This window comes from Callorhinus ursinus, unplaced genomic scaffold (genome assembly GCF_003265705.2).
Source record: "Callorhinus ursinus isolate GAN/ISIS: 27379988/994484 unplaced genomic scaffold, GSC_fseal_2.0 scaffold2, whole genome shotgun sequence".
NCBI lineage: Eukaryota > Metazoa > Chordata > Mammalia > Carnivora > Otariidae > Callorhinus > Callorhinus ursinus.
The window spans coordinates 72,216,321-72,232,579 of NW_027397064.1; the positions used below are offsets into that span (position 1 = coordinate 72,216,321).

The 16,259-nt window shown below is 39.6% G+C and overlaps 1 protein-coding gene across 6 annotated transcripts in view; it reads right to left on the reverse strand.

Moving 5' to 3' along the window:
- GPD2 (glycerol-3-phosphate dehydrogenase 2) overlaps positions 1–16,259 on the reverse strand; it is a 212,275-nt gene that overhangs the window by 100,453 nt on the left and 95,563 nt on the right. For 4 of the 6 annotated variants that reach the window (XM_073883937.1, XM_073883944.1, XM_073883931.1 and 1 more), the window contains exon 2: positions 985–1,094. In XM_073883937.1, coding sequence (XP_073740038.1) covers positions 985–1,086 — 102 coding nt within the window. In that variant the 5' untranslated portion in view covers positions 1,087–1,094. Of the gene's footprint in view, positions 1–984; positions 1,095–3,394; positions 3,448–7,197; positions 7,219–16,259 lie in introns of those variants that run through there. The other 2 variants (XM_025855798.2, XM_025855789.2) reach the window with 2 other exon arrangements.

Sequence of the window (16,259 nt, forward strand, 5' to 3'; positions counted from 1 at the left end):
AAATAAATAAATAAATAAATAAATAAATAAATAAATAAATAAAGTAGTAATTCTCACTCAGGACCTGGGATTCCAAGCAATGTGGCTGATTCTACTGCCTCAGAGCACAAAGCAAAAACCAAGTGCAAGACAAGCCATGGCATACAGGCTCTCACAAAAATGTACAAAATGAGTAGTTAATAGGTAGTCCAGCTGCAAACAGCTTCCCAAATTCCTTTATCTCCATCTTGGAGTCAGGCCACACCACCAAACTGGTATCGTAAAATGCCCTAGAGTCGTGGGGAAGGGAGAACAGGAGACTAGTAATCCTAACTACTGAGGCGGCTGCTAGCATTTCAAGCCAAAAAAAGAACAAAACCAGTCCCCAAAATCATTTCCTGGCATCCATTTGGTGTAGTTGTAGTACAAAGGGAAAAAAATAAATAAAATGAAAATAAACTGAGCACTTTAAATTATTTGGAAACTTCATAGCAATCTCATTTCATGGCCTTCTCCCATTAAATATGTGACCCAATATAAAGTAATGCTACATAAGTAAGTAAACCTTTAAGAAATAAACCCAAGATTCAACGCTGGGCCTTTTGTATAGGCCCTTTTCCATTTCCTGTCTCAGATGCCTGCCTGCCTGCCTTCTAATAAGACAAACTTTTGGCAGGAACACAGAAGGTATCCAGACATTCGGATGAATTGGACAAGGAAAGTCTAAATGAACAAAACCGTGGGCTTTGGAAATGAGGCACTCTTTTAAAACCAAAGAGCCAAAATAGAAGCTAAATAATATAACGCTCTGTGATAAAGTTTACTTTAAAAAAATGATACACACAGTTGTCAAGGATCATTTAAGGTAGTATTCCAAATCAGTGTCTGTCAGATCAAGTCGAAACAGTACTTTCTAAACAAACCGTTAACAAACACACGCCCCATGTGCAGTTCTTTAACAGATATAAGTTTCAAAGTATAATCAATACATGCATAATTACTTACTTGCTTCCTTCTGTAATAAGCAAATTGAGAGAGGCCTAGGACACTTGCAAGGGCGCCACCTCCAACAAGAATAGTCCCTTTTACTGCCTTTTGAAATGCCATTTCTTAGCCTACAAAGAAGAACAAAAAGGGAACAGAAAGAAGTGAATTGGGATTTTTATCAGATAACAATCCCCATAGTAAAAAGGGACCGTGCAAGATTCTGAAAAGATGTTAAGCTAGAAAACAAAACATTAAATAAGGAAGTTATCATGGGCCAAAAGCAACACACGAAAAAACTGAGACAAGGGAATTGACCACATAAAAGTCACCTTCCAACAGGAATTAAAGAAAGGAAAGCAGGTTATGAGACAACTGAAGATATTTACACAGTATAAAGTCAAGAGTGCCAGGAAAAGACATGGCATTGTGTGACTCACAAAACTACATGCTGTACTTGCAATTGTGTTCAACCGCTAATCCGCTCCCCAAGGAGACCGGTGGAAGCCTGTCAGCAGCAGGCAGCGAGCCTCACGTGTACTTCAGGTTCTCTGGCACAGGGTTAATTCAGATGGTGGCACAACTCCTTTCCTGGGCTTTCCCCTCCCAGTGAAGCTCTCACTGGAGCCAACTTGTGCACTCCTGTCCTTAAGGGGTCACATTTGACAGACTAAAAGTCAAAGGAAACCATGCCTTGATCCTTCCACAAAGTGACAGAAGATAATTCTTAGGGACTGCTATAATTCCTTTCATTAAGGGAACCTAAAAAGAAAGGTTTTTTCTAGCCAGGGTTGCATGGCACCACAATTTCAAGGGGACACTCTCCATATAAGCACTCTTTTTTGTTTGTTTGTTTTAGAGAGAAGGGGGAGGGGCACCTGGGTGGCTCAGTCATTAAGCATCTGCCTTTGGCTCAGGTCATGATCCCAGGGTCGTGGGATCCAGCCCCATGTGGGTTCCCTGCTCAGTGGGGAGTCTGCTTCTCCTTCTCCTTCTGCCTCTCCTCCCTGACTGACACCCCCTACCTCCCTCTCCTGCTCGCTTGCATGCACTCGCTCTCTCTCTATCAAATAAATAAATAAAATCTTTATAAAGGGGAGGGGGAGGAAGGGAGGGGCAGATTCGAGAGGGAGAGAGAGACTCCCCAGCAGATTCCACGCCCAGCGAAGAGTGCAACCGGAAATCATGACCTGAGGGGAAATCAAGGGTCGGATGCTTTAACTGACTGAGACACCCAGGTGCCCCTGGCTATATATTTCTAAATAAAGTCTTGTATTGTGTTAGCTCTTGACTTCCTTCTTACCTTGAAATATATATACACACACACACACACACACACACACACACACACACACACACATTAAGTCTATATGTGTGAGTCTGTGCGTGTGCGTTTCCACTATTGGACTCATTATATTTTTAAGATTTTTAGCATGCTTCAATATCCTTTAACTTTTTCAAAAACAACATACAAAAAAGTGCATAAAAATGCAAATTCCACCAAAAGAACTCTTGCCAGCTTTTTATTTAGCTAAACAAGAAAAGATAACACCGTGTGATCACCTTAAAAAAAAAAAAAAAAAAGAGTTCTAACTTAGAGTTGATCTTGTTCAATATCAATTCGACCCGCCTAAGACTTTCGTTCACCATAGCAGCTGGTACACCCACATCTTACAGGGAAGCCACTACCCTATTTTCCTGAATGGGGGAGGTCCGACCTGTCTGGACAACATACCGTATACTCTACAAGCATCTCATGACTCAGGAAAACATTTAATATGAAGTCAGTTTTAACCTGGGATAATAAAGAGCATAGAGTTATCTCAATGTAAATTATGGTACAGTTAAAATATTTGAGTCCATATAGGATGAGTAGAATCTATTAGCATAACTACACTAAATCAAAGAATTTCAGTGCAGTTGGTTAACTGTGATTCTATAGAAAATTCATTCTGGAATACTATAAATTATATATAAAATAAAAGTTGGTATTTCTGAAAATTTTATTTTTCCTCTGACCTCACTCCTTCTGACAAACTTAACACTCGTCTTTTTTATTAAGATTCTCACCAGAAAAAATATTTCACACGCATATGTTTCTCTGCTGCTGGAGGTCTCTTCATCAAATGGATCCTCTTTCCCAAGTTATGCAAAACAACTGGTATATATGATGGCTAGCAGCCTCCATTCATCACTCAGTCAACCCTAAGCAAGCCCTTACATCCGAGGTTGGCCTGAACTAAGCCAACTTGGACGGCACTCATTTGTCATAGCCCACCATCACCATTCCCGACACTTTTATACACATTCTCATGGGCGCCTATCACACCACAAGGGAAACCCTAGCAGTGCAGAGATACCATGCTATCTCCAGGCTAACGGGGCTCCCCTGACAATGAGGGACAGAGAATAGAGACCTAGTTCTATTTACCTAAACAATGCATGTGCCCGCCCCATATAGACAGCAGCCGGGTGGACCCTGGATGTGAGTTTTGTGACTGACTGACTTTAACTCAGTATCATTGCTTCTGAATTGTTGATAATGTCATTGGTGACCTCACAAAGGATACCACACGTCAACAAAGCCAGCTGAGGGATGTTATGTAACACCATCAAGGAAAATGTCTCAGCAGACGCGTTCACTCAGCCACTTCTGTTGGAGCTAGTTGTACCAATTGTGCAGGCCCCTGCAATCCCTGCTCATCTGATTATAGTGCTTCAGTTTGATTTCTGAAACCAAAACTCACTAAGGGAGTTATTTTCATGGGTTTTCTCAATGAGCCACTAATACTAATGAAAAAGTGCATTAATGTATTATTTTGCAGAGTTAGTGATCATATTGACAATAATTAATAAAGAACTTCTTTTTCCCAGTAATTTCATAAACTAACCTATGCTTAGGGGATCATTACTTCTATTGAGATCAAATCCATCTGTAAGATCACCTACTAGTTGTAATGAATAAATCACTCTTACGGGTAATTCAAAAACAAAAGCATAAAATCAATTTCACCTGACTCTCCTAAGATCATCATAATCATCATCGTCCTCACCCTCATCAATGTTATAATGACAATAGTTGACATTTTTTGAGTATTTGCAAGGTAATAGGCACTGTGCTTTCAATTCTACATACATCAGCTCATATCACCCTCACAACACCGTAATTTCATAAAAGAGGCAGTTGTGGTTCAGAGGGCGTAAGGGATTTGCCCAAGGTCACTGACTAGGATGTGACAAAACCACAACTTAGTCCAAACTCTTAGCCACTGATTGGTTCTGCCCTGCTTTTTGTTCTCAAAATAGCAACTTCTCCCCAGGGGCCATACCACATTTTGCTGAAGGCCCTAGTCTCGAACACTCAACCCGTGTGTACAGTCCTTGGCATTAGGTTTTCCCTAAGGAAACCTCTGACAATATCTACGGTAATGTAAGAACTTCATTTTACTGCTGAATCAAAGAAATTTAAAATTTGTATCCATTTATATTCCATCATAAGGAGAAAAGTTTTCACAATGATTACAGAGAGGAATGGTTGTTTCCATCTAAGCAAAGCTGCAATGGGGAAATTAGCAAAGAAAGGTAACAAAAATATCGATAAATCTTTACTTTTTGCAGCTACAAGTGTGAGAAACTAGAGGTAGAAAAATCATCCAGAAATAAAATTAGCTTAGTTTTTTTTTTTAAGATTTTATTTATTTATTTATTTGAGAGAGAGAGAGAGTGTGTGTGTGTGTGTGTTTGTGAGAGAGCAGGGAGAGGGGCAGAGGGAGGAGAGAATCCCAAACAGACTCCCCGCTGAGCACAGAGCCCGACAGGGGCTCAATCTCAGGCCCCTGAGATCATGACCTGAGCCAAAATCAAGAGTCAGACGCTTACCAACTGAGCCACCCAGGCGCCCAAAATTAGCTTAGTTATCATAGCCTGATGTCCATGTTTAATAGCCTATGAATTAAGTTGTATATACATTGACTCAAGACTGGCTCCTGCATTTGCACAGACAAGGGTCAGTCTTCTAATTCTTGCAAGGGGAACACCAGCCCAACTAAAAAAATCCTGAATAAAAAGGTACTCAACTAAATACATCCATGAATTTATCAATTGCCCTGAAGGTGCTTACAACCAATTTGGAGAATTAAATATCAAAGTCTACCTTGTAACTCTGTATTATAACTAGTTGTGCTATACACCCTGAATAGCAATCTTGAGAAAAAAGACAAAGCTAGAAGGATCACAATTCCCCATTTCAAACTATGTTTCAAAGGTATATTAATCAAAGTATGGTATTGGCACTAAAAACTTATTGGCACTAAAAACAGACCTATCGATCAATAGAGAGCCCAGAAATAAACACAAGCATATATAGTCAATTAATTTTTAATAAAGGAGCCAAGAATATACAATAGGGAAAGGACAGTCTTTTCAATAAATGGTATTGGGAAAACTGGAGAGCCACATGCAAGGAAAGAAAAGACAAAAGAAAAGAGAGAAAGAGAGAAAGAAAAAAAGGAAGGAAGGAAGGAAGGAAGAGAAAGAAAGAAAAAGGAAGGAAGGAAGGAGGGAGGGAAGGAAGAGGACCATTATCTTATACCATATTCCAAAATAAACTCAAAATGGATTAAAGATTTAACTATAAAACCTGAAACTATAACATTCCTGGAAGAAAATAGAGTGTAAGTTCCTTGACGTTGCTCTTAGTGATGATTTTTTGGATTTGGCACCAAAAGCGTAGGCAACAAAGGCAAAAATAAACAAGTGGGACTACATCAAACTAAAAAGCTTCTGCACAGCAAGGGAAACCATCAACAAGATGAAAAGGCAACCAACAGAATGGGAGAAAATATTGCAAATCATCTATCTGGTAAGGGTCAACTTCCAAAACACACAAAGAAGTCATGCAACTCAGTTGCAAAACAAACAAACTGAAAAAATGGGCAGAGGAAATGAATGGACATTTTTCTAAAGAAGACGTACAAATGGCCACCATGTACTTGAAATGGTGTTCAACATCACCCATCACCAGGGAAATGCAAATGGAAACCACAATCAGATACTATCGCGCGAGTGCAGGCGCACACACACATACCGGCTGGGAGGGAGAGAGGGAGAGGAGAGAGAGAACAAGGGCTGGGGATGTGGAGGAAAGGACCCTGCGTGCACTCATGGGGGTGTGTAAATTGGTGCAGCCACTCTAGAAAACAGTATGGATGTTCCTCAAAAAATTAAACATAGGGAAAAAAAATTAAACCTAGAACTACCATATGATCCAGCAATTCCACTTCCGGGTGTCTATCCGAAGAAAATGAAAGCACTAATTCGAAAGATGGTCTCAAACTCACAAGAGTAATCAGAGCTAAAGGTCTGGTTTGGGGAACCTTGTGCCTAGAACTGCCACATGATAAAACATGCTTGCTGCTGGCAAACAAAAACTGGGTTGGCGGCTTCTCAGAGTTTGCGGAGCCATGCTTCTGGCTAACCGTGCAACTTACCGGCACAACTGAATTCTTAGCTGTCCTTTTAGGATTCCCATTACAGAATGACCTCAACAATGAAATCCTACTTCAAATGGGACTTGGGGGCTCACCACGTCTGCCTCCTCCCATTCCGAAGCAAGGCTATGCTCCAAGTTAAATCTTGCATTTGAGTAACTATACCACACACTTTAGACTTAAAAAACAAGAAATAAGCACCCATGGAGAAAGGCTGAGGGGCCTCTCAGCAACCACCCACAAAATTATTCCAGAACAAGAGCATGCTTCCTGGCCTCTGAATTATTCTCCAAATAGAGTACTCAAACTCCTCTCCCTGTCCTACCATATAGCTTCTCTCTTAATTAAAGCATAAATAAAACCCATCCAAATGGATTTATCACTCCTCTGCGGAAGGAGCCCTGGGTCTCTTCACTTTCACAAACTCTCCTATCCTCTGGCCTCTTGTGTAGAAATACCAATTTCCTTTCCTATCTCCACACTCTCCATTAATTTAAGTGGGCAGGGGTGGGGGGGTGCGTGGAATACAGCCGAAAGATCATTTTTAGAAGAGTAATGTCAACCACAGCCTTGCAGTCCTTGGGATGTGTGTTCCCTAGCAAGATGTGGCAAGATGTAAAGGCTTTCCATGCCCCTCTGACCACCTATAGCCTATGCTACTTCTCTTAGCTCTTTACCTAACTAAGCATATGCAGGTCCAAATGTAGCAAGAAGCTCCTGATACTTCAATTGTGCAGTCACCTACCTTGTAACTGTGCATGGAAAACCACCTCCTCATCTATTTTGAGGCATGACACTTTTTCAAACCCACAGAAAGTACAATGGCACAACTCAGAAGACCAGGCCTCAAGGTCCACCTGCATACAAATTCAGTGACTTACAGGAGAAGGGTGTGTGAATCTTACAAAACAAGGGTGTAGGACCTCAACAGAGGAAGTCTATAATCATGGAACTTGGCAACAAGTCCATAGCAAAATGAAAGAAGAAGTGAGTACAAAAGCACCTTCCCAACCAGCAGCCCAGTTCTAACTATAAAAAGTCAAGGTTTCTGGGTGCTTTGAATTAGACACGTTTCAACAAAGCAGACCCTTTATTATTCCAATCGGTGATATATAAAATGTTGTATATGCTTCCCTATAAGAAAGCACATCCTGGATCAGGCACACCAAGCATATGCTGATAAAGTGCTTACACAGACAAGTAACAATCAAAGCACATCAGGTACTACCTCCTCTTTCCCCAAGGCTGACTCCACAGTGGGGATAAAGATCAACACTCTGCCTGCAAACGCATCCCCCCAGCCAAGCAGAGAAGCGTGTGTAGGCACAAACGTCTTACACAGTAGTATGGAAAGCCTACAGAAACAGAGTCAGCCCTGAAGCATGCTTTCTGAAAGCTGCCAGACACAAATGAACAAAATAATCAACATCACAGGCCCATCAGCCTGTTCTCTGGAAACAGAGAAGAGCCCTACTCCATAAACTGAAAATGAATTTGTCCTTTTTGGGTTCCTTTAAACACTTTCAGAAAAGATTTGGGCCAGGGCACCTGGGTAGTTCAGTCGGTTAAGAGTCTGCCTTCAGCTCAGATCATGATCCCAGGGTGCTGGGATGGAGCCCCGCATCAGGCTCCCTGCTCAGCAGAAAGCCTGCTTCTCCCTCTCCTCCCTGCTTGTGCTCTCTCTCTTGCTATTTCTGTTGCTATCTCTCTCTCTCAAAATAAATAAATAAAATCTTTAAGGAAAAAAAAAAGATTTGGGCCAAGACTGGATAGGAAATGGACCCAAGGCTTATCTGCAAAAGATTATCCCAATGGAAATAAATGAATGTGTGTATGTGTGTATGTGCAAAATGTAAAATATTATATTATACTTACACGTATTCTAAAAGCCACAAACACAACAGTAACAGTGACCACCTAGAGTTGTAAAAAGTACATACGCTGAACAGAATATCAAAGGACAAACAGAAAGGCTTTTCTTAAGTTACTAGGAACAGTATTCTGATAAAACAAAATAAATGAAAGAACCAAGCAAAAGTCAGCACAAAAGTTAGAAATATAAGGAATCTTCAGATTCTGGATGTCCAAAACTCTGGACTGCAGCTGATGAGGAAGCTAAAGCAACACAATCACACACTGCTGGCACAGCATCCAAACCCTCGCCTCGTCCCTCTCTCTCACACCAGACAGCTTTAGGGAATTTTTCTGTTTCCAATCAACTTCCCCAGGAAATCCTATGCCACAAGGGCTCAACCCAAATGATGGGCAAAATCTTAACAAAGAGAGAGTATTTCAATGAAGACAAAAGAGAAACAAAATTAGGAAATGAAGAGAAAATGAAAGAAGACAAATGCTATGTGTATATTGTTCATGTAGCTTCCAGCCAGAAACTACTTTGGAAAAGCTTCCTACTTGCCTCTCCAGGACCCTTTGGGTAGGCCAGGTCATTCTAGGAGCAAGCACACAGCTCCAATGACAGAGAAAGAGGCTGGCTCAGGACCATTCTGCAGGCTCAAAGGAGGGCAGGAGCCTGGAAGCTTGACAGATGAGGAACCGGCCCAGCAAAGGGGTGAGCTGGCTCCAGGGGTTCAAGTCAGAGATTAAGAAATGTAAGCAAAAGGCACAAGGAAAAAAAAAAAGAGAAAACAAGGTCAACAACCATTTAAAGTGAGCCAGTTAAAAGTCTCTTGTTTATAAAAAACTTGTCTCATGTATCATATGACCTCACTGATATGAGGAATTCTTAATCTCAGGAACAAACTGAGGGTTGCTGGAGTGGTCGGGGGTGGGAGGGATGGGGTGGCTGGGTGATAGCCATTGGGGAGGGTATGAGCTATGGTGTGCGCTGTGAATTGTGCAAGACTGTTGAATCACAGATCTGTACTTCTGAAAGAAATAACGCAACATATTTTAAGAAAAAAGAAAAAGAAGAAGATAGCAGGAGAGGAAGAATGAAGGGGAGTAAGTCGGAGGGGGAGACGAACCAGGAGAGATGATGGACTCTGAACAACAAACTGAGGGTTCTAGAGGGGAGGAGGGTGGGGGGATGGGTTAGCCTGGTGATGGGTATTAAAGAGGGCACATTCTGCATGGAGCACTGGGTGTTATGCACAAACAATGAATCATGGAACACTACACCAAAACAAATTATGTAATATATGGTGATTAACAGAACAATAAAAAAATTAAAAAAAATAAATAAAAAACTTGTCTCAAACATTATTACATGAATCTTTCTGGTGTGCAATTTTTGTTTAACTTAATATGCAAAGCCAGAACAAATTAAAGCACTTATTTCACAAAGTTGTCTGAAGTGGAAACATATAGAGAGGAAGGAGGACCCTGGAGTAACGTGAGGAGACACGCTCACACTCTAAACCTCATTTATTATGTAACACTCAATTAAAAAAAAAAAACACATAGTGTTTCCAAGACAACTTCCATATTATGTATTTATGTTTTCTTCCAATTCTAAAGTGCACACTGGTAGTACAGTCACAAATTTGACCCTTTTCCCTTATTTCCATGAGGTTCACTATAGAATTACAAGAAATCAATGAAGTCCATCTTGGCCAATAACAAGATTTATATTCATTAAATGCAAATGATCTTCGTTTAACTCATAAGGGAATGATTTCTATTGTATTTGCTTTCCATAGAACTGCTTTTAAAAATCATGAAGAACTAGTTATTTCATGCAAGTGAATTTGTTTTCTACTTTAAATTCCTTTTAAAACCAAAATTAATCTATATTCTCCATCATCCTGGACATGTTAATAGATTTGTGCTTAGAGTTGTAAAATCCTATATTTAATTTTCTTTGTTTACCATATATGTAATTTAAGGTAATCCTGAAAGGCAAAAATAAAATGTCCCTCATAGGTGAAAATCTGGAGCATTCCTTCCCCCCAAATGCCCATCCCTTATAAAGATACAAATCAGTTTTAGGAACTTTCATAACATGCCCAGTATGAAATTTTAAAAACTTGCATTTACATATCAATAATAAGAAATCCTCACTTAAGGGGCACCTGGGTGGCTCAGTCATTAAGCATCTGCCTTCTGCTCAGGTCATGATATCAGGGTCCTGGGATCGAGCCCCGCAGCGGGCTCCCTGCTTGGCGGGAGGCCTGCGTCTCCCTCTCCCACTCCCCCTGCTTGTGTTCCCTCTCTCGCTGTGTCTCTCTCTGTCAAATAAATAAATAAAATCTTAAAAAAAAAAAAACAACAAAAAAAAGAAATCCTCACTTAAAAGAGTACAGGAGACACAAACGCTTTAATTCTGCCTTGAGGAGGAAAGAATGTTATCAATGAATCAAAGAAAAAGAAGTTCTTTAGGCAAACAGACCACACTAGTCCTGTGCCTCCCCCTGTATTTCTGCTCCCTTTACTAACACTGTTGTTGAGTTAGAAAAATGGTTCACATTCCTTCAGCAGCATAAACTTTCTCAGAGTTTACATGCTGTTATAAAATCTACTTCGGTAAGACAAGAAAAAATAACCCTTTGTTATAAAATAAATCGCATGCCAAACAATAGAGTTCAAAATAACTGCTTTTACATTAAAACATATCAAGGCTCTCATCCAGATTTATTATAACTATAACAAAGCCTTATAAAGTCATCACAATCATGGCTCTTGAATACACACCCCAACATGCTTCATAAAAAAGCATCTACCTCACCATATAAATGTATTTTTAAAAGGGTTTAGGTGCTATAAAATAGTGCACAGGCACCGTGAATCAAATGAAAAGGTATTAAAAACATATATGGATGATAATAAACTTTAACTCTACAGTCAAAAGAAATACACCCTAAGAAAATTTCAGTGAAATAGAATATTCAGAGAAAGAAGTGTTTTGACTAATGAGTTTCTATTTGTCTGATCTTAATCAAAGATCTCTTTGGTTGTTTTCCAATATCTTATATTTTTATTAAATATAGCATTATGAATTTAGAAACATTATATACTGAATATTGACACTTTTCTTTGAAGACTCATAAAAAATCTTAAAGAGACTCAAGCTCATTATCCTGAAAACTTTTTTTTTAATAGCACAGATATGGGAGGTTTGACAATCCGCCTTCAATCGTAATAAGCGCAAACAAAACTTTGAAAAGTTGGCTTTTTTTCTTACTTCAAAATGCTGATGCCAACGGATTTACTTAGCTTTTGTTCATTATTTTCATCACCAAATGAGAAGAAAATGCACCAGTTCTTTCAAAAGTTAGTTGCAATTGCATTATACATGTCATTAGGAACCCATTTTAGGAAATACTTGTTGATGGTAGTTTATGAAATTCTGAGCTCATAAAAACACGATGACTGATAATTTTTATGATAATTAGTTATAGCACAATAATTTCAGTTAATTTAATTTACTTACATTGAAACAAAAACTGTTCTAAATTTGATTAGAGCTGTATTACTGCTCTAGTAATGAACAAGACATGGCAGGGAGTTATAACAGACACCAAGTAGTTGCGATAGGGAGACAAGTTATTCTGTTTCCTTGAGCTTGAGAATATCCCCAGGAAATAAAGCCAACCACTTTTTACGCCCTGTAGTCATTTCCCACCCCTTCAACTCCCGCCCCCCCACCGGCAGCCTGTTGAAATTTGCATTTAAAATTCACTCCCCTGCACATCTAATAATCCACTACATGTATAAATGTAACTATCAACAAAGGGTCAAATTACACACACACAGCTTAGATGCAAAGGAAATCTAAGATATACTATAGTCAAAATAAACATGTATTGTATTCTTTACCTCAGTGATCACACTCCCTAAAAATGTCTGACCCTAAAGGAAATAAAAATTGGACAAAGAGGAAAGGCAGATTGCAGAATTCATATTTCTAACAAAAATTTCTTTAAAAAGTATGGACTATAGGGGTACCTGGGTGGGCTCAGCTGGGTGGCCAACTCTGGATTTCAGCTCAGGTCATGATCTCAGGGTCGTGGGATCAAGCCCCGTGGAGCACCCCCATAGGGCTCCATGCTCAGCGGGGAGTCTGGGGGAGGATTCTCTCTCTGCCCCTACCCTCGCACGTGTGCACTCTCTCTAAAATAAGTTAATAATTAATTAATCTTTAAACTAATAATCTTTTTAAAAAAGTATGGAATACAAGTAATACAACAATTTGTTAATGTCTATCCCCTCACCCCAAAAAAGGAAAAGATAGTCTTCTTTCACCTATGCAAAAATAATAAGCAAATCTGTATTTCCAGCTCAGGCTTCTTGGCTAAAAGAGTCTTGGTCATAAGATCCTATTCTCCCCATTTGAATGAGAGATCCTCTTCAAGCCTCTCCTTTTTAGATTTTTCTTTTCTTCTTTAAAAGAACTGGCACACACTCTTAAGCGGAATGCATTCAAGTACTAAACTATAAACAAGTCTAGTCACTGTGCATGAGATAATGTGTACCAACATTACTCAGCTAATACCCTAGCATTGACAGTCTAAAATTTAATAGCATGCACAAAAGAAGATAAAGGGTTCTACTCAATATTCTCTCTAAGGTTGCTACTGCTAAAAAAGAAAAAAAAGAAAGAAAGAAAGAAGGAAAAGAAACAAAAACACAACAAACCTCTATATTCTTTTAATTCTCCAAACACCAGATGAAAAAAGAAAATCACCAAGTATATTCCAGAAGGCGAGGTTGAAGAGACTTGCCTTGTTACTCTGTCTCCACCTGTAACTTGCTTTGTGAAGTCAGGCAAAGCATCTGAATTTGATCCTTGCTCCATCTATAAATGAAGTATCTTTGAAAATGTCCAGGCTATCTTAACTTTACATGTGTATTATTTTATGTTGTTCTTCATTCAGTAGGTACAGGGAAAACACCTTATGCATTAAAGGTGGTACTATCTTGATGTCCTATTTATTTAACGCCATTGGATGATTAAAACTTGCACTCATTCTTTCATTCAGTAATTATTGACTGATCACCTAACATGTGCCAGGCACTGAACATACAACTGAGAACAAACATGAAAATTCCTGCCTTCTAAGAGCTTTGAGTGAAGTTCACAGTTAAGAAAAAAAAAAAAAAAAAAAGTCTAAACTATTTCAAATTAGAATATTTCAAAAATGCAAGTCACACTTTGTCTTCTTAAAGAATATTAAGAATATTAAGAATTCATTAACCATGAATTCAATTACTGATGACTTAAAGCTATCCCTATATACATTAGACTATGCTGTAAGGGTAATGTCCCCTCAGGAACAGTAAAAGGAACAACACCATTAACCTCTTTACTATGTGGCCAGAAGCCACAGACTGTTCCCATTTGAATTCTGCTTCTATCTGCTTTATACAAGTTTTCCTGTTTCTTCCAAACTATCAGACTAATGGTAATTTTCCCTTTAGATCCTTGAGCTCTCCAGCTCACTTCTAACTTGTTACCACTGTGGTCAGAAAAATGAGAGCCACGTTAGCTAAAACTATGCTTAAAATACTAATAAGTAACTCTGAGAAAGGAAAAGGAACAGCTTACTAGCATTTCAGCATTTAGATTTTCAACATTCTGGCTCTGTCTGTTCAAGGGACTTTCCCCCTTTCCTTCCTATGTTCTAGGCCAGTGTTGCTCACCAGATAATTTCTGAAGTTTGTTGCACACAGTATGTGAACTGACACAAACCACACTAGTCTGTTATGAAGATGAAGAATTTCCAATCAGATACAAGCACATAGTTCAAGATTAGGAAAAGAAAATTTGTATTTCAATTCTGCCTCATCTGAACAAATCCACATTATCTTGAAAAATAAATTGTGGCAAACCTGTTCGCTTCTGCTCTGGAAACAATTAGAATATTTTTCTGTACTTTCTTGGATTTAAAGAAAAGTTTACAGATAAATAGGTCAAAAAGGAGTCTAACTGCCACTCCTAAAAAAAAAAAACTTTAAAAATCCTTGTTAGAAACTGGCTTATGAAAAGTACACTTTTTGTTGGTGAGTAATAGATAAAAATTGTACACTCTAAGAAAAAAAAGCAAGAGTTCAACAAATATTCAGGAAAGTATCACTGAAGGATGATCCCAAGTAAGGAAGATGAAAGGAGGGGCAATCATTCTTGTAACATGCATTCAATGGGGACTGACTGAAGGCCTGCTATATCCTGTGCACTGCTCCAGGGGCTGGCAAGTCCTCTGCTCTGATGGACTGGGGGAAACAACAAATAAACAAATGTTAGCAAATTGAGTATTTTGAAAATGACAAGTGCTATGAAGAAAATGAGATGGAGGGCGCCTGGGTGGCTCAGTCAGTTAAGCATCTGCCTTGGGCTCAGGTCATGATCTTACGGTCCTGGGATCGAGCCCCCCCTCCCCATTGGGCTTCCTGCTCAGCAGAGAGTCTGCTTCTCCCTCTCCCTCTTCCCCTCCCCGCGCTGCTCAAGCCCTCACATGCATACACGTGTGCTCTCTCTCAAATAAATAAATAAAATCTTAAAAAAAAAAAAAAGAACAAAGAAAAGAAGATGTACTATTAGGTGAGAGAGTGACTGGGGTATGAGGAATCTATTCTAGACAAAATGGTCATGGAGGTGATTTGCCAAAAGCAAACTGAGGAGGAAGAGCCAGCCACCCAGCGATCCAAGAGAAGGGCCCTCCTCATAGAGGGGACAGGCATGAAAAGACACTTAGCATGTGGGAGTTTGACCTCTGCTGGAAACAGAAAGGCTGCTGAGGCTGTAGCACAGTGAATGATGTGGGCAGTGGGTTTCAGATGAGGTCAGAGGGCCAGAGGTGCTGAGTCACATATGACTTCCTCCTAGCAAGAAATTTATTCTGACAAGACAGAAATAGAAAAATCAATGGACGGCCTTAATCGGTGCAATGATACAATGGAATTTAAAGGAAGGGAGGAAGGAAGATCAACTCTGGCTACACTGCAGAGGATGCTTTTTAGGGTAATAAGAGCAAAAGCAGCCATTTCTTCTTCTTCTTTTTTTTTAAGATTTATTTGAGGCTCCTGGGTGGCTCAGCCCATTAAGTCTCCAACTCTGGATCTTGGCTCAGGTCATGACCTCAGGATCATGAGATCAAGCCCCAAGTCAGGCTCTGCGCTGGGTGGGGAGTCTTCTTGAGATTCTCTCCCCCTCTGTCTCTCCTTCTGCTCCCCCCCTCTTTTTCTCTCTAAAAAATAAGTAAATAAAACCTTTTAAAAAAATAAAATAAAGATTTATTTATTTGAGAGAGACAGAGAGTGCTCAAGTAGAGAGGAGGGGCAGAGGGAAAGAATCTCAAGCAGACTCCCCACTGAGCGTGAAGCCCAGCGGGCAGCTTGATCTCAGGACCCTGATATCATGACCCTGAGATCACGACCTGAGCCGAAATCAAGAGTCAGAGGCTTAACCAACTAAGCCACTGAGGCGCCTCTATAGCAGTCATTTCTTCTTAAGGACACCGCTAGCCTTGTTCATAATAAGTAGATGAAAGTATGAAAAAAGGAGAAAATGGAGAAAGAGAGAGAGAAAGGAAGACTTAAAAAATCACAAGAGAAAACAGTAAAAAATGTAAACCACAATCAAAAACAGTATTCTGTAATAGGAAAACAAATACTTCAGGGATAATCTTGAATATACATATCTATTGAACTTGCACACTTGAAAGACTGTTCCATACCACTCAGTCTAGCAAGCTGGTAACAAAGAACAGAGTGTCAACTGAGAGAGCCTCTCAAATGCCAACACCAGACATCTTTTTTATATTTCTATTCCCCCTTGGGCTAGGGTATTTTGCAGGTGACTTTTTCCCCCCACAACTCATTATATCTTGAACCGATTTTGGACCCATGTTG